Source organism: Equus przewalskii, chromosome 2 (assembly GCF_037783145.1).
Source record: "Equus przewalskii isolate Varuska chromosome 2, EquPr2, whole genome shotgun sequence".
Lineage (NCBI taxonomy): Eukaryota > Metazoa > Chordata > Mammalia > Perissodactyla > Equidae > Equus > Equus przewalskii.
Window position 1 is genome coordinate 7,127,991 of NC_091832.1, and position 23,191 is coordinate 7,151,181.

At 36.8% G+C, this 23,191-nt stretch overlaps 1 protein-coding gene and 1 pseudogene across 4 annotated transcripts; one reads left to right on the forward strand and one right to left on the reverse strand.

Annotated features, from left to right (window-relative positions):
* LOC139078946 (collagen alpha-1(I) chain-like) overlaps positions 1 to 23,191 on the forward strand; it is a 130,435-nt pseudogene that overhangs the window by 103,882 nt on the left and 3,362 nt on the right.
* Positions 669 to 23,190, reverse strand: BTF3L4 (basic transcription factor 3 like 4). Of its 4 annotated transcripts, XM_070609643.1 has the most exons (7): positions 23,021 to 23,106; positions 19,784 to 19,850; positions 16,181 to 16,294; positions 6,879 to 7,111; positions 5,743 to 5,944; positions 4,113 to 4,172; positions 669 to 3,567 (listed from the first exon to the last, which is right to left on the reverse strand). In XM_070609643.1, the coding sequence occupies exons 5-7, from the start codon at positions 5,936 to 5,938 to the stop codon at positions 3,521 to 3,523; spliced, it is 303 nt and encodes a 100-aa protein (XP_070465744.1). In that variant the 5' UTR covers positions 5,939 to 5,944; positions 6,879 to 7,111; positions 16,181 to 16,294; positions 19,784 to 19,850; positions 23,021 to 23,106; the 3' UTR covers positions 669 to 3,520. The 4 variants fall into 4 exon arrangements, with proteins under 4 accessions (XP_070465744.1, XP_008526155.2, XP_070465745.1 ...); XM_008527933.2 differs by lacking the exon at positions 6,879 to 7,111 and having other exon boundaries at positions 23,021 to 23,190; XM_070609644.1 differs by lacking the exon at positions 19,784 to 19,850 and having other exon boundaries at positions 23,021 to 23,143.

A 23,191-nucleotide genomic window follows, 5' to 3' on the forward strand; every position in this document is an offset into this window, starting at 1 on the left:
AATATGTGCAAAGGAATGGAAGCTTGAAATAGAAATGGTATGTTGGAGATACGTGAAAGGCTATGACATGCTCAGATATGAAATTTAGATAGTTTGGCTCCTGTGTAGAGGATGGATTGGAAGGAGTGAATCATAAGTAAGACCAATGAGGAGGCTATGATAATCCAGGCAAACTCTGTGGCACAGCAATACAGGTTGAACAGGAGGGCGGCAGTGTAGAACCTCACTATGCCTAGAACTATGAGCTCCTTTCTGCAGTGGCTTAGGAGATAACACACTTTAATCATTTTTCATTTTCACCTTCATCATTTACGTGGTTCTAACAAACCCTGTTTGACTCAGGCACCATTTTACAGAGGAGGAACTAGGCTCAGAGAGCAAGGCCTTCATTGCACTATTACCGAGGCACTGTTCACATTGTATTCTATGAAAATGGCACCCCCTAGAATACAACAAATATGAATGGTGACCCCTAGAGTTGTGCATTGCAGCAGCCCTCTTAGAAGGTACAGCATGGTAGGTGATGGAACTGATCTGTATCTAAAAACCTGTGCATTTCCTCCTATCCCATACTATGTCTTATCATGATATCTTATTTAAGGATATATAGCATACTTAACTAGAGTTAAACACTGAATTAAAACAAATAAATCAAACACATCCCAATATAGGTTTTCACAAGAATCTGGTAGGCTTATTAAAATTAATTTAATGGAATCCCGTAAGCAATAGTTACTTAACAACAAATCAAGGTGCTTGATATATTCTTAAACCATTACTTAATAGTAAAAAAAAGGATAAAACAAATATAAGGTCCCAACTATTTACTTTGGGCTTCCCCAAAACAGATAAACGAGGAGCTTTACAAAAACTGAAAGAACAACAAAAAAACCTGAAAAGACTAACCACAAAAATTAAGACCATGAATCAATTTTCTGCAGACATTTCTTGAATTATCCCAAAATTTTAAGGTGAATTTACCCAGAAAATGCTTCTACAGTTATCTTGGCAATACATAACCTTAGTAAAAAGTACATATTTAGTAACTACTTCATATCTTAAAAAAACTATATAATTCATATTTATGCCAAGAACACTACAATTTACAAAAGTGTCATCCATACTCTTACCTATACCTACTCACTCTAAAGGCAGGAACATTTCTTTGGGTTGAGTCAGGGTCTTAATATGCTTTGTCCAGGAAAGGGGAAGGTATGAAAATATAAAACAAAAAAGAATATTGGCTCATTGCACACAAGAGAGGCAAGTCATTAAGAGTTGTCACAGGATAAAAGGAAATATCGACTAGAGCTCCTCTAGGTGAGTAGTTAAAATGTGATCAAAAAGGAAAAAGAGGAATAAGTATATACATGCAAAAAAGCTTTATGGGTATTGATAAAAACAGACATCTCTGAAAAGATAAAATCACCTCCATGAGAATTTTCAGAAATGAGATTCACAGAACTGCGGGAGTGGTGGAAACATTAAGATTTAAAAACATCTCATTTGACTGATGATGAATTTCAGAGTAGTTAGGTGACCTGTCCAAGGTCACATAGTTAATGCCAGAGTCTGGATTAGGACCCAAGTCTCCTGACTTCCATATAAGTGCTCTTTTTTCATTCACTATACTACCTATCTCTTATATGTCTCTAACCACTTCAAGTCCCCTCACTCTCTCTGCCCTACAACGTGCCCCCTGGGGACAGTCAGAGGAAGAGAATTCTGGATTATGTAGACCATTTAGAGCTACTGACCTAACAGCAGATAAAACCTTATTTCAAATAATGAGTGGCCTGAAATTCATTTGGGGGTGGGGAGTTGAGGGGACATACAAAAAGAAATTCTGTAGACAACAAAAAGTGAAGCACAAGAGGAAACATTATCCTCTGTTGTTGTTTTTATTATGTTACTTCATTTTGTAGTTAGGTCCATATATTATATAAAACATGAGAGGAAAAATGAACAAATTTATAAAATGAGGTTTCTGGATAAAAAAACACAAGACCTTTGCCTTCATGTCTATAGCTCTCTTGATATGTTGTTGGTCTTGTACTTTAGATATCAAATAAAGATATCTAGCTTGAAACAAAAGTTGACATGCTGCAAGGTTAAGCCATAGTTAGTTTGATGCTGGGCCAGAAAATGATAGATTTCCTAAACCTTATCCTTAAATATTGGCTATAACAAATGTTGATATAGCAAAATGCAAGCTTTTATCATCAGACAGCAAGAGGGAAACTTGAATGAATGAATGCAACTTACCTCCAAGTCCTCTGAAAGGAGGTGAAAAAATAAATACTGTGTTTTATCGGTGTTCCCCCCAAAGCATTACTCTAAGCATGCACGAAGGATGCTGTGAGCAGCTACAATAGTAAGATCCAATCCAGAGGTAGGTTCAAGGCCAAGAGTAGGAGAGTGGTTGAAGAAATCCTCCTGGCGCCAGTACCATTTCATACAATGCCCATTTGTGCTGGGGGATGAGTCTACGGCCTATTTTTTTCTCATTCAAAAGGACATTCCCAATTTCAACCTTGCTGAGAAAGAGACATTTTTGCACCTGCTTTTGGAACAGCTAGGATAAAAGATAAGGCCAGCATAAAATTATTTAGCAAGCACATGCTAGCTATTCCAGTTTGAAATCTACCCAACTGTAAAATCAAGGGGGAAATAAAAAGTTGGAGATGGAGCTGTTGTTCAAGATGAGGGAACAAAGTCTTACAAAAAGAGAGATTAGGCACTCACTTAACCCTATATGGAGAACACCCTCCTCAGGCTAGGTGGAAGATGAGAAAGAGCCTTACTAAAGGATGACCAGGCCATCTGGAGACCAAACGGAGAGGAAAAAGGGCATTTAGGAAGAAAGCTAGTAGAAGAAATTCTTCTGGGTCTGACTAGGTAAGTGAATCTAAGGCAACCGCATCAAAGATATGCTACCCATTATGCCAGCATGAAGCTGGTGGCAAGTATCTCAAGACATTTCAAACCCAGAGAAATCTATGAAAAATGTTAACCAAGTAAATTAAAACCAAACCTACAAGGGTAAAATCTCCTTAGATTTGAAATCCAAGATACTGAGTTTTCATTAATTCTGTGTATTACTAGAAGAAAATAAAAAGTAACAAATGTAAAGATTTGTTTTATTTCTACTGGGGGAAGGAGGAGGATAAATAGAATGTTTTCCAATTTGTTCTCCACTGTATACACACATACTCACACGCATACATACACATACACACACCAAAAATACCCCAACAAAAACCAAGAATCAAAAACCAAAACACCCTCAAACTGCACCAATACTTCGTATTTTGACCAAAAGAACAGATCCTGGGAGGAAGTGCAAAATGCAAAATCAAATGACCGAAAAATGCTGAACAAACAGCATTATCAATATACAAAATATTTATATTACTGAACTAGTAACAGTTGATGTTCTCTGTGTCTGTAAAACTTTGGAACCACATAGCTGATTTGTTAAATCTAGTCCATGCCAGCTTCCAAAAACCAAGAAAAGATTTTAGTTAGCTTCATTCTTTGATGCCTCATCAAAATTTTCTACGAGATCTGGAAAAAAAAAGTAAATGAGTTAAAGATACAAAAAAAAGAAAAGAGGTAAATGAAATTCCTAACTTCTAATCCCAATGAAAAAAAATGTTGCTATAGGAATTAGCCTGAAAATACATAGGACAAGAGACAGAAATGAATTGGTGGCATCTGACTAATAGGCTTCATTTATCTGCTTAAAACAGTAATCCTAAGGAAATGTTGTTCTTTTTTGTCTAAGCAAACTATTAAGGTGGACGACATTTTCATATATCAATCATAATTCCCAGAGAAATGTTATAACAATAACTATGCAAATTTATGATCACAGTGATTCCAATTTAATAAATGCAGGCAGCAGAGCTTTGTGTGATAATTTCCAATTCTGAGTTCTAAATGGGAAGGCTTTTATTCTTTTTCATTAGATCGTATCCACTGTCCACACTGTTGTGAATCAATTTAAATTCATGAGCTTACCATCAACAAAAAACTGAAAGTTATTATGCAATGAATTAACTTAGATAAACAGGATGCTAAAATTTTAAAACTAAAGAAACGTCACTTACCTGGAACGTCATCATCTTCCTCATCAATGTCTTCTGGTTTTGGTGCTTTGCTATCCAACACTACAAAAAGTTTATTTTAAAATTAGTCATGGAGAACAAAGACCTTTACAGAACACTTATAATGTTTATCTTTTTTCCTATTTAAATCTTATATAGTTGTTCAGAAAAAGCTAAATATTGTTTAACCTAATGCCATATTTTTCACTTAATGCTAAAATCAATAAAACTTTAACTTCACTAGATACACACTAAATATAGCTGGCAATTTTTTTTGGCTTTCACAATTTTTATTTGATCTTCTTACTTGGTCCTGTGATGTAGTTTTGGCAGGTAATATTATCATTTACTTTTAAATTTATTTAATTTTTATATAAGTAATATAGTCTTCTAGTTTAAAAATCATAAGTATAAAACATATGCAGTGAAAAATCTACTTTCACATCTGTCCTCTATCCACCCATTTCCTTCCCTGCAGTAGGTAACCTATGCTATTAGTTCTTGTTTAAGTTCTTTCCAGACAACTTAATGCATAATCAAGTAAATACGAATATATATTTCCCCTCTTTTTAGACAAATGGTAACATCCCATGCACACTACTATGTCCCTACTTTTTTCTCTTAAAACAAAACTTAGAGGTATTTCCACATCTGTACACAATGAGCTTCCTCTTTCTTTTTGTCCATCCATAGTGTTCCATTGTATGGATGCACCATAATTTGTTTAACTAGTACACGGCAGGTGGGCATTTCGGTTGCTTCCAATATTTTGCTTTTGAAACCATACTGCACTGAATTTCCTTGTAATTTTGCACCTGTGCCAGTTTATCTATATTGTCCCTGTTTCATAGACGGGGCAGCCGAGGCTCCAGGTGATGAAATGATTTGTCCAAGGTCACCAATGATCATCACAGCAAGTTCTGCAGCCCAGCTATGAGAGTCTCCCTCCACTATGACATGGAGCCTAGATTACAGTTCAGCAGCCAATGTTTCGTGCTGCAGCTGGCAATTTCAATGGGTAGTAAAATTTATATGCAAAATGGAATAATTCAGATGAGTCTGAATAAAAAGACATTATAGTTAATTTATTTTCCAAATCAAAAATCAATATTCAAGATTTTTTCCATCTCTTTTGGTATAAGAAAATATCTAGCTATGTAGTATCAGCACTGAAATAATAGCCTCTTCGACTTTTAGGGGTAACAAGACACATTTGAAACCAGAACCATTTTGGAAATTAGAACTTATGGTTGCTGCATCTACTGCACAATCAACATTAAACAGAAATATAGTTCTGTGATAACACTATCCTCTTGTTGTCATTACTGACAACAAGAAGTGAATATCAAATTAACTGTTTATTAAATGTGGCCTGCAGATCCTGATACTTTCCTTTTAGGTAATTACCTCTCAAGTCTATATTACTACCAAAACATTTTGAATATTCTATATGCCATACTGCATAATTATTAGAGATACAAACTCAAAAATTTATGAAGCATACAAGTAATACTATAAAAAGTACAATTTACATATAGGCAAATCCTTCCAGTATAAAATGGGACACCTTTTAAATCACTGGGTTCTTTAATTAAGGTGGGGAGGGAAAGAGATAGTAAATTAAAATACCTACCTTGCCGAGGGAACTGTTCAGCTAATTTCCTAAGACTTGTTAAGCTGTCAGCACCAAGCTGACTTAATATTCCAGGAAGCATTTCTGTGATTGGTTTGGCTTCTGCATGACCAGTAATTGCAAAGGTGTTAGCAGAAAGGGAAGCCTGGACTTTGGGATTGTTGAAATGAATAACTGTCCCATCATCTTTAATCATGTTCACCTGTATGATCACGGAAGAAAAACTTCACACATTTGGTACTACTAAAACACTGTTTAAAGAATAATTTAACCAGTTATGTTTTTTTACTTGGTAGTTATGCAATCCCAAGGTAGTAATTATCTAAGCAGTGGATATGGGTGGAAAAAGACTTTGGCAACAAAGTAAAATGACATAGATGGCACAAATTACTAGGATGGTCAAGAAATAGTCATTTTATTATAGAATCTAGATTTTAAATTCAAAGATTTCTACTATGAGAAAGAAGTTCATGCCCACATTTTTTAAAAAATGAAATCATCAGTCAAGAATTGGCTTCTTAATGAAATTACCCGTTATCTTACTTAATTTACACTATCAAACTAAATCAGTACAGATACTATTTGGTGGATTAGCATCTTACTTAGGGGACAGGTTGTAAGTGGGTAACAGCGTATGGTAAAAATAACCACTGAAAATCCATAAAGAACACTCAGAAATTTAATCAATCAGGTGTTTCGCTCCTTTGAACACTTAGTAAATTTATAAAAATTTCAACTTATTCTCATCATGTCATTCTTTGTAGAAGATTTTGTCAGTTCCTCTAATTCTTAAGTGTACCTTTTCAACAATCTGCAATAATCCTTGTAAATGTCAAAGAAGCTCTCCCACCCACTTGCCTGGTCACCTGAACATGCTTTATCAATTACTCGGAAAACTTTACAACCATCCTCATATTCTTTCTATAGCTTTCACCACTATGAATCAACTGTTTCAGATTTGATTTCATCCACTGCCTGGGACTTACTGAAAAGGAAAGCTGAACATGTGCTATTTAAAACGTTTATTTTTTTCTCTTGTGCACTTTCTTTCTGTGTTTTAGTAGAGTTGAATTTGCATAAGTTAAATGTGTCAATAATGTGATTCCACTATGTAATTGATTACACTGGGAAGTTACCTTGGTGGTAACATGCTTATTATATAAAAAGGTTAGGAGAGTTAACTCTTGGCTACTTTAGAAGCATTTCATGATCCATCCAAAAACTGCCCTTGTCACAATCAAGCAGAGATGCTGAGTGTTCTCCATGGTCAGTGGAAGTGGGCTTTTCTTCCTCAGAGGTGATCACCACCACTGACAGACAGCACCAGAAAGGAAGGGGAAGAAAGGGGCTTCTAAATTTCAGGCAAGACCTGGAACACAGAGAAAATAAAGGCAAATTCCCTGGAAAATTGTAACTAAACCCCACAATTTCCCAAATTTTCTCTGACAAAAATCACTATTTCAATTCTATACCCTTCCCCCTCTCAGTATTGTACTTAAGGTTCTATTATGTATGTTACATACAGTAAGCATTCAATCAAGCTGTTCTGAATAAATATCATGAGTTAAAAATAATTTATATTAACTTTAGAAAAAGATAGATTACGTAGTTCTGAAGGTAATTATAGTTTAGGTAGAAAAGTTTAATGTTAAAGTAGCTGAAAATCTGGGAGAGGAATGGCTTGAGAAGAAAGTGGCATAGTGAATACAAAATGGGATACTGCTCTGGATCTATCCTAGAATCACATAATTTTAGTATGGGGAAAAAATAAAAAAAATGGTAGAGCTATATTTTCCAAATCACATAATTTAGTAAAGGATTTCTACAATATTTCCAGGCATGAGAAGAGTCTCAAATATTGAAATTGCAGACACTAAAGTCACAAGAGATTTGAAATCAGTATTGTTCCAAAAAAGTCAGCCCATATATTTGTTGAGCTTAGAGATCTTCTAGTTCAAATCTCTTGTTGAAGAAATAAACACTAAAGACAAGAGCTCTTGGTTAAGCAACATTTCCAAGGACAAACAGCTAGTTACATGTAAACCCAGAACTTGAATCTGCATTTCTAAACTTTCTGGTTTAGTTTCCTTCCTACGATGTCATTCTCATTCTTAAAACATTTGTTTGCCTATAAAAATTCAATTCCCCACGGCCCCATGAAAGCTCGCCAAAGAATTATCTCAGAACATAAGCTAAATGCAGAATGCAAAAGAAAAACAGCAGATATATAGATAATAATAAAATAAATAAGAGGCTAACATGGGGCCAAAAAGAATAAACAAATTCATGAATTTTCCTTCTGTTCAAGCTTCTTTTCCAAAGACTAAATGTTAAAAGTCATATTTTACATCCTGATGCAGGTCTTTGTAGTTTGAAATACGTTGTTTGAGTCTAGTGTGAAAAGCAAGATGAATTCCATCTCAAACTGTGAAACAGAAATAAATTTATTAATGGTTGTTTTAAATGGGGTTGTATAAAAGATGCAGCTTCATGAATAGAAAGGTCCAGAAATGGGTGGAGAGCTAATTTTAGAATAGAGAGTATTTTATTCTTAGAATAGAGAGTATCTTATTCTCTATTCTCTAGAGAAGAATAACTTCTCTAGAGAGAAGTTAAAAAAGCCAGAATATTTTATTTCTTTTTAACATTCCTTCCTCTCTACTGAGCAAATGACAGTTATATAAGGCTCCTAGACACAGCAATTAGAAACTATCAAAGGATGAATTGTTGGGCTCAACAAGATCAGTCAGACACCTCCATCACTCTTTTAGAGGCAAAAGAAGGGATAAGGAACTTGTTAAATTCACAAAGCAAATTGTATGCATTTCACATGGAGACGTGATTTTACTGCTGTTTGGTTTAAATAAGTCATGCCATCTAGATACAGTATAAGAACAAGGAGCAGACAAGTAAACAAAGACTATTAAACTAACTACTATACCAGCCCTCAGGTCCCTTTTTCACTCAATCAAACATCCTCTTTATGTCAAAATGTTTTTTCTACTTAACAGGTAGCTGAAGGTAAAGAACGCTACTTGAGCTATGGAGGACAAGGCATTTTTGAGACCCCAGTCCAAAATGCCAGATGCCACTGCTCTTATTTTTTGCTCTGACAATACTGACATGTCTTTAGTTATCAGAAAATATTTTGTCCTCTCATGCCCAGTGCATTTACATACGCTGTTTTCACTTTTTAAATGAACCTTTTCCTGCTTCTCCACCTTGAAAATGCCCATGTATCTAAGACTTTGGTCAGATGCTTCTTTCTCTGTGAAAACTTAAGGTGGTTTATGCACCCCCTGCACTTCATGGGTATTGCAATTAAACAGAATTGTCTCATAGTATAATTGTGTTTGTAAGTCTCTGACCTTAGTAGAAGGTGAACTCCTTGAGATGAGAGACCATGCCTTACTAGACATAGTATGCTCCCAAGTGTCCAACATATAACAGTCACTCAAATCTGCTGAATGAGTGGACACTTCCTATACACCTTATTCTAAAATCATAGATGTTGTTAGACCTCAATTCCCCAAATGCTAGATGAGGGGTCATCTCAAGGTTTAGAAATAGTACCAGTAGTGCCCCCAGTGAAGGTGCCCAGAACCTCCTGGGCTATATCTTTGGCCTAACTTTTCCTATTGTTCTGAACTTCCAGAATCTGCCCAACTGCCCTACAGAATTCAAGGCCATTTTAAGTTATTCCTGGCAACTGCTGGGTGGCCCCCTTATGATGCTATCAAAACCTTAACCCCTGCCTTCAATGGCCTCTGAGTAGGGCATATATATTAATTGTAAATTTTATGCTCACTTTATTCCTACACACCAGTAAGTTTTTACGGATATAGGAGGCTCACAAAGTTATACTTGACTCCATAGCTCTTGTGGATAACTGCCCTCTCAGTTCAGAGAGGTTTCAATTCTTCTGCTATGTGACTTTTTTTTGTATGCAAGTCCCCAATAGGCCAGCTAGCTGTAGTTCTGAGAACTGACAGTTGTCTTAAAATCAAGTTTTACTGCCACTTCTTCCTGCATGTAGTGGCACTTAAATGTTTATCAGGAAACTCATCTTTCATTACCTTCCTTCTCTATCCTAATGGGGTGAAATAAAAGACATTTTAAGAATAAGGCACATCTAGGGTTTTGGAGGCTGTGTTGTCAGATTTTGAGGATTACAGGCTTTGCAGACACCCCCTAAGTCAGTATCATTGACATTCAATCCTTCATAGCTCAACATCTGCTTATTTCTAAAGGCTAATATGAAGCACAACCTATTATTGTTGATCTGAGCTAAAGCTAACAGCTGTCATTAGACTATATGATATGCTGAGATCATTTTCTCTTATGCTCTGGTGGTAAGTCTGATGAGATGGATAATGTAAAATGGCATATACTTTCTGAAAAGCTATTTGGCAATATGGATGAAGAATTCTAAAAATGCTCATGCTCTTTCAGCCAGTAACTTCATTTCCAAGAATCTATCTGAAGGAAATCAGAGATGAAGATAAATATTTATGTATATAAAAGTCCAACATGTGATTCTTTTATGATCAAAGCATTATAATGTAAATAAGTTAAAAAATGTTAAATTATGGGATATCCATATATTAGAACATATGTAGACATGTACACTGATAATTAAGAAGAGTTTTTTAATGATATGAAACAATTTTTATAATATAATGCTATTTGGGAAAAAAAGGGTTCCAAATTGTACATCTAGCTAGTCTCAGATGTGTCAAAAATATATGTATAGAAAGATGGGAAAGAAATATAAGACTAACAGTAGTTATTTCTGGTAGTGGGACTATGATTGAATGTTAATAGCTTCTTCATATTTTCTGTATATCCCTAATTTTCCACAGTAACAATATATTTTTATATTGAGGGGGGAAAAAGGTTGTTTTAAACAAAAGATGTTCATGAACAGATGAATGGATAAAATGTGGCATTATCCATACAATGGAATATTAGTCAGCTATCAAAGGAGTGAACTTCTGATACATGCTAAAACATAGATGAACCTTGAAAACATTATGCTAAGTGAAGTAAGCCAGACATGAAAGGACAAATATTGAAAGATTCCACTTACATGAAATATTTACAACAAGCAAATCCACAGACACAGAAAGTAGGTTAGAGGTTATGAGGGGCTGGATGAGAGGGGAACAGGGAGTTATTGCTTAATGGGTATAGAGTTTCCATTTGGGATGATGAAAAATTTTGGAAATAGTTAATGGTGATGGTTGTACAACATTGTGAATATAATTAATGCCACTGAATAGTACACTTAAAAATGGTTAAAATGGCAAATTCTACGTTATATATATATTACTACAATAAAACAACAGTAAAACACAAAACAAAAAGCCAGAAGAGCAGAATCTTAAAAGATAAAGTAAGGCTGCAGTGGAATGATAAGGTGAATGGGTGCTTCCCTTTCACCCTCCTGTACTGAGCTGTCCACCCATCAGCACCCAAGGTTCTAGCTGGAGGAGGAAGAACTGTGACAAGGGTCAATCAACAACTTTTGGTCTTCCTTCTGTACAAGTGGTTCCGGAAAAATAAGAACCAGGAAGAGAAAAATACAAACAGTAAAACTTGTGTGTACCATTACAAAATTTACATTCCCAGCCCTAAGCTTTCTCCTGAGCTCTAGCTTCCTATGATTAACTTCTTACAGAACAATCAGTATCTCTTAAACTTAATGGCCCAAAACAAACTTATCATGGGAGTCAATACCTTATTAGACTCTTATAATCTACTGAAAACAGATTACTTGGTTAATAAGTAACCATTATACCCCACAATATGAAGTTGTAATGATAAATGTATTATAGCAATTTAAGCTAAGGGCAGTGGAAGTACAGAGAAAGGGTTGATTGATTATGCCTGGAAAGATTGGGAAGTTTTTATGGAGGCAGAATTATACCCTAGTTAAGATAAAAGCTATCCTTTGACTATAATAGTAAGACTGAAGCAGGTAGGCCATCTGAAAAGAGATTCAGATTTCTGGTGACATTTCTTACCAAATAAATCTGATAAAATCAATTATCTTTGAGAAATGGAATAGATCTTATTGTTGATAGATTCATGTTATCAAGGGAAGAAAGGTGACAGCACGGTCACTATATTCAACTAGATTACCAAATAAGAAGCCCAACCAAGTATCTTCAAATGTCAGAGAACATAAAACATTTTCAGAAATTTAGTTCTGGATTACATTCTGGGACTTTGCCTATGAATTCGTTCCTACAACCTGGCTATTTACTTGGCTTCTGTATAAAACAGTCTCTGACACTCCCTTGCCCTTGACTTTTTGACAGCTTTCGATTTCTCTGTCTTTGGTAACACATAAAAGAAATCTATATATGGTAATAATTTATTACACGAAATCAACAACAAACTAATGAATACATCAAAGACCAGAGAAGCTTGTCTTAATCCAAATAGTCCTTTAGTTTTTAAAGTTTCTGAAGAGGACATAAATTAAGCTTTGGGAGGGGAAAAAAAATAACCAATACTGACAGCCTAGAGAGTAAACTTGGCAAAAAGGCATTCAGTGAGTTTTTGAAACCCACCACTGATCTTCCTCTGCTCTCTACCCACAAACTGAGTACCTTCTACTTGTTTGATGTTTTGAAGGTCTAAGACAGAAAACAAAGTAATATTATTTTGGTTTTACAACAATGGCAACAATGGCTTCTCTTTTCAAAAGTTTTCATCTGCTTTTCTTAAACTGCCAAAAAACGCAAAGACAGTATATTCCTCAGAATTCAGCACTTTGAAACAAGCTTAAAACATCCCAAATTAAAAATAACAAAATTGTAATTGTTTCTTCTATTCTAAGACACATATGTTTTTACATATCCTAGTGTTTCTGAAAACTGTATATATGTTTTCATGTATACATTTAATGCAGTAATATCTTTTTTCCCTCTAAGAAGCTGTTTTTAAACCATGTGTGTCATCATTCTTTAAAAAGAAATGTTGAAAAAAACTCTACCTTAAATATAGTAATACAAAACATAATGCTTGAGGCAAGCCGGATTATATATAGTTTACTGGATATTTCTATACAAAATTATTTTAGATCTGAAAAGTGTTATATACAGTACAAATACCTTGGTTCTCAAAAATATCAATTTTAGAAAGAGGGAAAGAAGGAAAAAAGTAAAACACTCCATCTTAGGTTCAAATATTCAGAAATTTTACAGCTGTTACCTTGCATTTTAATTATCTTTATGCATATTTTCTCTGTACAACTAGACTATGAGAGTCGAAAGATATCACACACACACACTCACACACAGGGTGGGGGGCACAATGAGAGTGTGTGCGTGCCTATTACGTACTATAATTTTCTATGCAATATTTTACAGCTATGATTCCTCAAAAAGTTGGAATTGCCTTGGCAATACCAACAAAAAGGAATTCACAATACAATGTAATAAATGCTACAATAAAAGTAAATACAGAGCATTATGGAGGTACATAGGAAAGGCACCTGACCCTTCTTTGCACAAATGTGTATATGTGCTATCAGGAATGCTGCTGAGAGGAAATAACACCTGTATTAAGACCTGAAAAGGGAGAAACAACAACGACCTTGGAAATACTGTTGGGGATTTCTTTTATCTATAATGGCATAAACAATGAATTCCGCATGGTGGGTGCCCAATCATACAAGATATAAGGCAGGTACTTTCTCCTTCTTTGGTAGGGGTTTCGGGGGATGGAGAGGAAGGAGGGGCAGGAGGAGAGAAAAGGCCAAGAGTGGATATAAGAAAGTATAACTGAAAAGACCAAAACAGGATAAATTAATGAATAGAATCAACTCTGGTTTTGACACACCTTAGTTCAAATCTAGAATCCAGCACTTACTAGCTAGGTGGTCTTGGGCAGGTGCCTAACTCTCTAAGTCTCAGCTTTCTCATCTATAACCAACAACAACCAACTCAAAGGGATATTGTGAAATGGAAATGGCATAATACGTATTTAGTTATTTGTCTAGTTGTCTAATTAGTTTCCCTACTACCCTATAAGCTCCAAAGGACAGAGATTATGAATAATATCTTATGTAGTACTGTCTAGCCAGTCCTTGGCAAAATGCTGGGCACACAGCAGATGTTCACTAAGTGTTGACTGTCATCAAATACTTTATCATCACAATTTCAACTACAAAAATACCATGCTCTCAGCACAGCATCATAACAAGTTTGACTGTATTCTGAAGAGATCAAAGACTGCTGACTGGTTTCTTATTTCACTATAAAACATTTATAAAATTAATGCTACCTCACCACTAAAAGTTTTATTAATTATAAGAACCATAAAGTCTTCCAAATCTGAACAAAACCCAACAATTAGAAAAACATCCCCTTGGAGATATCACATAGTTAAATCTATACTTCAAGGAGGTGTAAATACAATCTTTTCCTCTCTATCAAGAAGTGTTTTCAACCAAGGGTGATTTTGCCCTCCAGGGGATATGTGACAATGTCTAGAGATATTTTTGGTTGTCATAACTGGGTAAGGGGGTGCTACTGGCCTCTAGTGTGTAGAGGCCAGAGATGCTGCTAAACATCCTACAATGCACAGGACAGTTGCCACAATAAAGAATTATCTGGTTCAAAATGTCAATAGTACTGTGGGGCGGTGGGGGAGTCAGAGAGTAGAAAGGTAGGCAAAGAGATAAGATTGCCTAAACACTTATAAGCAGATTAGGTTTAACATTATCAGAGTTCATGTCTATTATTGCAACTTAACTCTTTTTTACCAAGCTTTGGATTTTTTAAGAGAGGCTTAGATTTGTTTTTTCTGAAATATACCCCAGATAAAGAGAACAATATCTCTAAAAATTATTTTAGGTCAATGAAAATATATAAAAGCTTTCAGTAGCTCAGGGAAAAAAATGCATATAAAATGCTTAATTTCAATACTTGCAAATGAAGTTCTAATCTTTATCAGAGTAAGAATGCATTGCCACATCAAGCTGAAGATAAAAAAGATACATGTGGCTTACATTTTCTACTATTTTATCAATATACTGCTATATTGAAAGTACAGGGGCTGGCCCTGTGGCCAAGTGGTTAAGTTTGCATGCTCCGCTCTGCAGCCCCGGGTGTCACAGGTTTGGATCCCAGGCACGGACATGGCACTGCTCATCAGGCCATGCTGAGGTGGTGTCCCACATAACACAGCCAGAAGGACCTAACAACTAGAATATAGAACTATGTCCTGGAGGTGCTTTGGGGAGAAGGAAGAGAAAAAAAAAGAAAGTACAAAGCCAATGTGAATCATGTATTAATATTCACTCATATCTGCATGGGGGAAGAAACGTGGCACTTTGCCATTTCACTGCCTTTTCTTTGGTATTCTGCTATTTCTTTATTAGTGATCCTCACCTGCACATTATTTCTGATCTATGGTTTACAGCACATGAGCATTAATTATCTATTAGAAATTGTGAGGCAGTACCACACATAATAATGATATAATTAAATCTAACTCAGGGCAGTGAAAATTTAAACATTTGTTACTAGCAGAAATGGAGTGGCCAGCCTGGTGGACAGCAGTTAAGTTCGCGTGTTCTGCTTCTCGGTGGCCTGGGGTTCGCTGGTTCAAATCCTGGCTGAGTACATGGTGCTGCTTGGCATGCCATGCTGTGGTAGGCATCCCACTTATAAAAAGTAGAGGAAGATGCACACAGAAATTAGCTCAGGGACGGGCTTCCTCAGCAAAAAAGAGGAGGACTGTCAGTAGTTAGCTCAGGGCTAATTTCCCTCAAAAAAAAAAAAAAAAAAAAGGAAATGGAATCACCAGCTAGAAGCGGATCTTAGATGGTAACAGATCACAAACAGTTGATGTTATTATAATTTTTCTTGACTATCTTTTGAAATAATATCATTCTTTGGCTTCACATTTGAGAAAAGTAGTATAATCAAAATATAATAAAATGATTAAAAAATTTTAACCAATAATTTTTGCAAGAGGTCTAATAAGAAATCCAATCCATGTAAAGCTATTGCTAAAGCTTGTTGGGTAAGGTAATAATAGAGACTTTGTAGAGAAGAAAGGTACTCTTACGGGGGAAAAAAGTCCACCTTATTTGAAGAAATTCTGGGGTTTCTTTATTTCTCTATTTTTAGGAAAAATATCTTATTTTACATTAAAACTCAAAAGCAGCTCCATAATTTTGTCATATATGCAAATACTTTGAGTCTGAAAGTAGGATGAATTCCTTCACTACTAAAATCATTTTTTTTGACAATCACTCAATTTTATACAATGAGCAAATTCAACAGCTATAGTCCTTCAGACATCTGAATGACAATATCAGATTCTTTTAAACCGATATTTTACACTTGAAAAGTATGGATAATTATTTGTGAATATGCTATTTGTCCACATAATTTAACAATTTACAGAGTGATCATACCTCTTCAATACCAGCTATATTATTCACAGCCAGTTTCTTTAGAGAACTCTGAAGTTTTTTGTCATCAGCTGTAGCTGTTCTATGTACCACCTTCTTCTTTCTGCGAGCTGTACCCTGAAAAGAAACCAAACAGAAGTGTTAGCATGCCTTGCATCTGGCATCTACAATCACGTCTTCCTATCCACAATACTCTAGCTAAAATCCACATAAGAAATTGCTGACTTAACAGTAATGATTAATAAGACTGCTCAGAGTTGTGACTAACCTAGCTTTTTGAAGGTCAGTTACAGCCAGTTTTTATTCTTTCCAATAACCAGCCTTTATCATTTCAACACATTATGTTTTAAAAGTTTTCTAACAAAAATAATTTATAACTTTAAGACAATTTAGTGTGCTTTATAACAACTTTCAAGCATTATGAAGAAAGCTTTCTTATAGCCCCTGACAATAAAGTTAAGTCTAAAGATATTCTGCAACTTTGGAGATTATGACATAATTAAAAATCAAATGTCTACTATGTGAGTGTTCCAGAGTCCCAGATGAAAAATGAAAAAGATCAAGTTCTTACTTGTGGATCAAATACTTAGAGTGGAGGGGAAAAGGCAATAAATATATAAACAAATTAGATAATTTCAAACATGATAAGGGTATTAAGAAAAAAACCCCAACAACACAGTGATAAGAGTATTGGGTGGGGTCAAGCATTACTTTATTTGTATATTCAGGGAAGGCCCCTCTGAAGAGGTGACATATCCTGAAACCCATGGGAAGATCTAGGGAAAGAGAGATCCAAGCAGAATGAAACAAGAGTGAACCTATTGTTTCTAAAATGAGAAAGCAGGCCAATATGACTAGAGCAGAGTGAACATCAGGAAAGGAGGAGGAAACTGAAATCAGAAAGACAGGCAAGGGCCAAATCATGTAGCCTAGAACGCCACGGGCAGGAGTTGGATGTTATTCCAATTGCAATAGGAAGCCATTGGAAGGTTTTAAGCATGGAAATGACTTGATCTGATTTATGATTTTAAAAGATGACTGAGGTTGCTGTGGAAAATGAACTATAATGAGATCAATCAGAAAGCTACTATAGCAGTCCTGATGAGAGATGGGAGTTGTGGCAGTGAAAATGGTGAGAGCTCAGACTATCAGAAGAACCAACAGGATTTGGGGATGGACTGGATATGGGATATGAGTGAAAAAGCGATCTAGAATGATGCTTGGATTTTGGCCTGAGAAAATAGGTTGAAAATTATACTATTTACTGAGAAAGGAAAAAGCTCATTTCTAAATGGATACTTTGAAACTCTAAATATATTTTTCCACTGAAAAACTATTTAAAATAATGGATTAAATTCCCAGGCCAATTTACAAAAATATAACTTAAAGGAGAGGTGAAACACTACCAAAAGCAGCACAAGTCTTGAGAGCTAAATCTTGTTGAGACCTCGCAGGACTAAGGGGAAATAACTGGAGATTTCAAACTCTGGGTAGCTCCTGCAGTAGTACTCAGGGAATCAACATTACAGAAGGTAGGCAGTGGCTTCAGTCTCAGCAACTCTGGTGGGAGTGGAAGAGAGCTCTTTGAGTTGCAGTAGAGATTGTGATGAAATCCAGTTGCTGAAGGATGGACTAGGAGTGACTATTTACATAGATGGTCATTTATTTGTAAAGTTTTCCTCACTCAGGGATAGCTCAATTGCTTGCTGGATACCTCAATGCAAATGATCCTCAGGCACCTCAAATTCAACATGTCTAAAAGCTTATCAGTCCACCAAATTATTCTTCCTATATTTCCTAAGTGTTGTTGCTGGTAGTACCACCATACACCCAGTCTCTAAAACCAGAAATTTGGGGGTCATCTTATACTCTTTTCTCCCCTTCATCCCCCATATTCCATCAGTCATTAAGTCATGTCAATTCCAACCCCTCTTGATTGTTCTCCTCTCTGCTAAACTTCTATTTCATTCCATTTTCCACATTGCCAGAAGTTACCTTTCAAAAATGACTGTTATTTCTGTCTTAAAATCCTTTAAAGTTGCTCCCTGCCTATAGGATAAAATCCTAAGCTCCTTAGTATGGCATATAAGACTATGATCTAGCCCCAAATTACCTGGTTGTTTCAATTCCTACCATTCTTTATCCATTATATACTCTAAACTCTAGCTATACCAAATGGAAGAAAGCCATTCCATTAAGCATCGTATTATCTCAGCATCCTCTGTGCCTCTGCATGTGTGAGAATAAAATCCCTTTTCACCCTACCCACTCAACCTCTCACTTGTCTGCCCTCACTATTTAGTGATAAATTCTTGTTTATTCTTCAAATCACAACTCAGTGATGACTTCCTTGTCTCTCCTAGGCAAGAGCACCTTGTACCTCATTTTAACATTTACTGTTCTGTAGTGTAATTGCAAGCATGTCTCTTCCAAGCTGAGCTGTGTCGAGAGCAAGAAACCTTGACTTGTTTATCTCCTATGTGCTTGACACACAGTAGGTGCTCAATAAACTAGTTACATGAATGAACGTGTCAATGACCTGGTTTCAAACATTTAATAGTGCTGTGCTGCATCAAGCTCCTCCAGGTATATCCTATGGCTCTTCACTATCCCTAGTTTTTGCATTGGCACATTACATTACACTTGATGCTACAATGTGACTATTTTGGTTACATGAATGTGTTAATATGACTCCAGAGTCATATAATTGTATCACTTTGAAAGGAGAAAGTACTAATCACTTCTCCTTTTCTTCCTCTCCTGTCCCCATTCCCAGGAGCTGTGGTTATCCTCAAAGTAAACGACACAGTGGGGCTGCTACATAGTGTCTTACCTACCCCCTCCCCATGTCTGAGGTAAGTACTGTTCTTGCCTTTTCTTTTGCGAAGACTGTATTGGGCAGAGATGAGGACAGAATATTCTCCTTGAGCCTAAGGCCAGAGCTGAAGGGAACCAAAAATTCTGGCGCTCAGAACTAGCTCTTCCATAGTTTTCAACGTACACGGAATAAGAAAGCTTAGGTTCATATTCACTAACTTAGAAGAATAGGTAGGAATTTGAGAGGAAAACCTAGCAATGAAAACAATGTACAAACAGCTTGAGTTAAACCTCCAGTTAAACTACTTGTAAACCTAACTGTAGCAGTAGGTGTATCCAGTCAAGAGAAGGTAACCTCAACACCGGGGAAGCCTTACAGGTGAGTCTAACACCATCATAGCTATCATTAAGTATCTACTCTGTGCCAGGCACCACATTAGGTGTTTTATAAATATTACTCTAATCTTTAGAAGCATCTTATGTAGGATTATTTCTATTTTGAAGATGCAAAAATGGAAGCTTAACAAGGTTAGGTAACTTGTTCATGTCACATAACTGCAAGATGTTAAGAGGATTCAAACAAAGGTGGCTATTTCCATTGCACCATCTGAGAGAAAAGTCTTCTAGTTACCTATTTTACATCTAGACAAGTTATTTTCAAATTGGAATGTGGTTTGATCTTGATTATTGAAAGGATTTTAGATTTTCAACAACCACAAATCCAAAATAATAATGATGCTATCTGGTAATAATACATTCTCCTATCAGTTTTTCTTATGCCACACTCACCTTGCCCCCTATCCGGACCTGAGCCTGAAGTTTGGCTAACTTTTCTTGATTCATGCTGTTGGTAAATCTAGGGGGGGAAAAATAGATTTGTTAAAGTCACTGTTTTACCAAATAAAATAACTGTTTATGCAACAGTACCTTTTGGTTCACTGAGCTTGCATTATGCATCACCACTATGATCATATTAATATTGTCTATATTCTTAATAAATATTAATAACTTGTTCTAGTTTCATAAACCAGACATTAAAAGAACCAAAATTAATAATACCATGAAGAAGTTGAATATACAAACAGAAAATAGAATGGGATTCAAAGTTACCTATTTGAATCTCCCTCCTGAAAAGCGTGATTCAGTACTTTGGCATTCAGTGAAACCTACCCAATTATAAAATCTCCTAGGCAAGCCAGTTTTTTCCCTCAAAGATTTTTACAGCAGAGAGCTGTTATCAAATATTATTAGCACATCCTTCAAGCAGACTTTTTTCTCCCAAATCACATTCTGTATTTCTTGCAAACCATAAATGAAAGACAAAAAAAAGCTGGACAAAGAAGAAATTCAACAATAGGCTGTCCACCTGTCAAGATATGAGGTAGTCACATCCTCTATTCAAGGTCATATGGTATGTTAATAATAGGGAAAGAGAACCAGATGTTCAGACATTCGGCGCTTCTGCAGCACCTTCCAGAGAGTTCATTCAATACCATGCATTGATAAAGTATGTCATACTTGTCAAGATATTCTCACATACAGGGTAAAATGCCTCACGGCACAATTTGAGAAAACCATATCTCTGCTACATTAATACTACATGTTTTGGGGAGGAGGAGGAGAGGAGCTTTTTAAGACAATCTTGATTTTGAAAAGTCTAAGAACATTATAAAATCATGAATCCTAGTCTGGTCAGTAATATTCCTACTAAGGAAAAAATGTTCTGAAGGTTATAATGGGTCATAACATTCCACACCACATAAACAAATAAAAGCCATTGTTAAAAGTCTGGTCTTACTTGTTCTGTGGATCAACATATCATTACTGAGATGCAACAGAGGGAACTTTTTGGCCAATTCTCTAACCTCTTTATAATCATCACTCAGATGAAAAAAGATACTGTTTTCTTCATTTGAGATATGAAAGGGAATGAAATATTATATAAGTATTAACCACTATGTATTCTGACACTGTACTTAGGCACTCTAAGTGCCTGTATATATCTCTAAGGCACTGTATATATCTCTGCTTTTTTCCAAATAACATTTAGAATTTGATTCCTCAATCTTTGCTCAGCACTGTATCACCATGCTTAAGCAGCTAAAAACACTCTTTTATAGGAGGAAGTGTGATTAGAGTACAAAACCAGAAGGCTCGGGTGCGTGCCAATCTCAATTCGCCATAGACAAATTTGTTGATGCAAATCCCAATCTCTATATTCAATATCCCACAGAAAAGGACCACTATTCACTTTTCTCAAAGGAATGTGAACATGAAGGTGCAGTGAATTAACAAAGAGCCTAAGGAATTTTTTACAAAAAAGGAGCTAAGTGAAAATATTAAAACTAGACACAGGGTAAACCTTTTGGGACTCTTCTGCATTTTTGAAGTAACCACCACAAGAGAAGAGACGGATGAGAAGATTCAGAAGTAAAGATAAAGAGTCCTGACTTGTTTGAGACAAAGAACAAAATTAACTCTTTATATTAATGTGTAGATGAAAGAACATATTCCATTCCAGATATTCAGGACAAACAGAAAACTTGTTCCCAAAGAGTATCTCAGAGAAAAAGCATCTTAGGGAGGTTGGAAGCTCAAGCCGGTAGAGGAAGAAGGGTGTTCCTTTGTCTACTAACAGTGAGGGTGTGTGGAATTGAAGTAGGAAACAGGATTGGACTTAGTCTATGTGAGACAAGATGTCAAGCTCAGAATGTGGACTAGAACTCAAAAGATCACCTGGTTTAATTCCCTATTCCTCAATCAACCTTTACTTTATTGTACCCATTATTCTTATCTCGTATGTGAGGCCACCTCAAATACCTGCAAGGAGCAGCAGGGTGTAAGTTATAAATAAATAAAACAGTTCACCTCCCTCCCAATTTAACAGATTTGGAAATGAAGGCCCATAAGGGAGAAGTCACTTCTTAGGCCTAAAAGGGAGAAATACTTCGTAAAGCCGTATGATTAGTGAGTTCTTCCTTAGGGATCCTAGGATCTTTTAGCCATTTCCTCGAGGACTCAAGAAAGGGTGTTAATAATGTTATCATCAATATTTATTGAGTGCCTACGCTCTAAGCATTATGGTAAGCACTTTCATATATATCATATTTACCTAGAGAGGAAATAATCTCAACCTTTAGTCCCCGAGTTTTTACTATGTGGGGTTTCTCTAAGAGAGGCACAGGCTTTGGAATCAGAAGGTTCAAGGTTCTACCACTTAGGGCTTCGGAAAGATACTTTCTCTGAAATTGTGTTCCTTCTGTATTAGAAAAGTAAGGGTTAACGGGTAAATTATCAAGCACAGGGTATGGCTCACAGTAGACACTAAATAACTGGTAACTATTGTTACCACTCCGGAGGGGACAGCTATGGTACATATAGTGAAAGAACGTGGGAACGGAAGTTGAAACCGCCATTCACTCGCTGTGCAACACCGTGCCTGGCGGACAATCCTCAATTTCCTGACAGCCTACTACGCATCAGGCAGTGTGGTGGGGCTATAAAGAAGGGCAAGGCAACGAATCTCTCAGAGAGAGAGGCAGACTTGTAAACAAATACTGCCATTACGAGGTGAAGAGCGCTGCACTGGAATTCGGTCCCAAGCGCTTGGGGGCCGACGGGGCTGCTAACCTCAGTTTCCCTATCTGTAGAGTGGGAGGATCAAATGAGATGACAACAGATCGGCTGTAGAAAGCGCAAAGCTCACAGCACTGCTGCTGTGAAAAATGAGGAGTAACAGGACAGAGGCAGAGGACCACCCGCCTCCTAGGACTGGACCTGGGCGGCAACACCGCGGACTCGCTCGCCTGCACAGGGGGCGGTGGTGATGGGACCTTCCCTCAGGTGCCGACCCCCAGCTGCGCCGCCGGTAACCGACAGGCCAAGCCAGCCGCCTCCGCCCCCACTCGGCGCGCCACGGCGGAAGTGGCAGCCCAAGCGGTTGGCGGGTGTCGGAAGAAGAGGGCGGGGGGAGACCGTGCGCAGCGGCCTATGGCCGTGGAGTGGCGGGACCGCCGGGGGTCTCACCTGAAGCAGGGAGGGTCCTCCAACACCAGCACGCGGCAAGAGCAAGATGGCTGCCTCAGTCGAGACAGAGAAAGACGACGGCTGCCGCGGCGGCGGGAGCGGGGCCCACGTGACACAGCCGGCCCCGCCTCTCTCTCACCAGGGCAGCCTATCCGGGGAACGCAGATACGA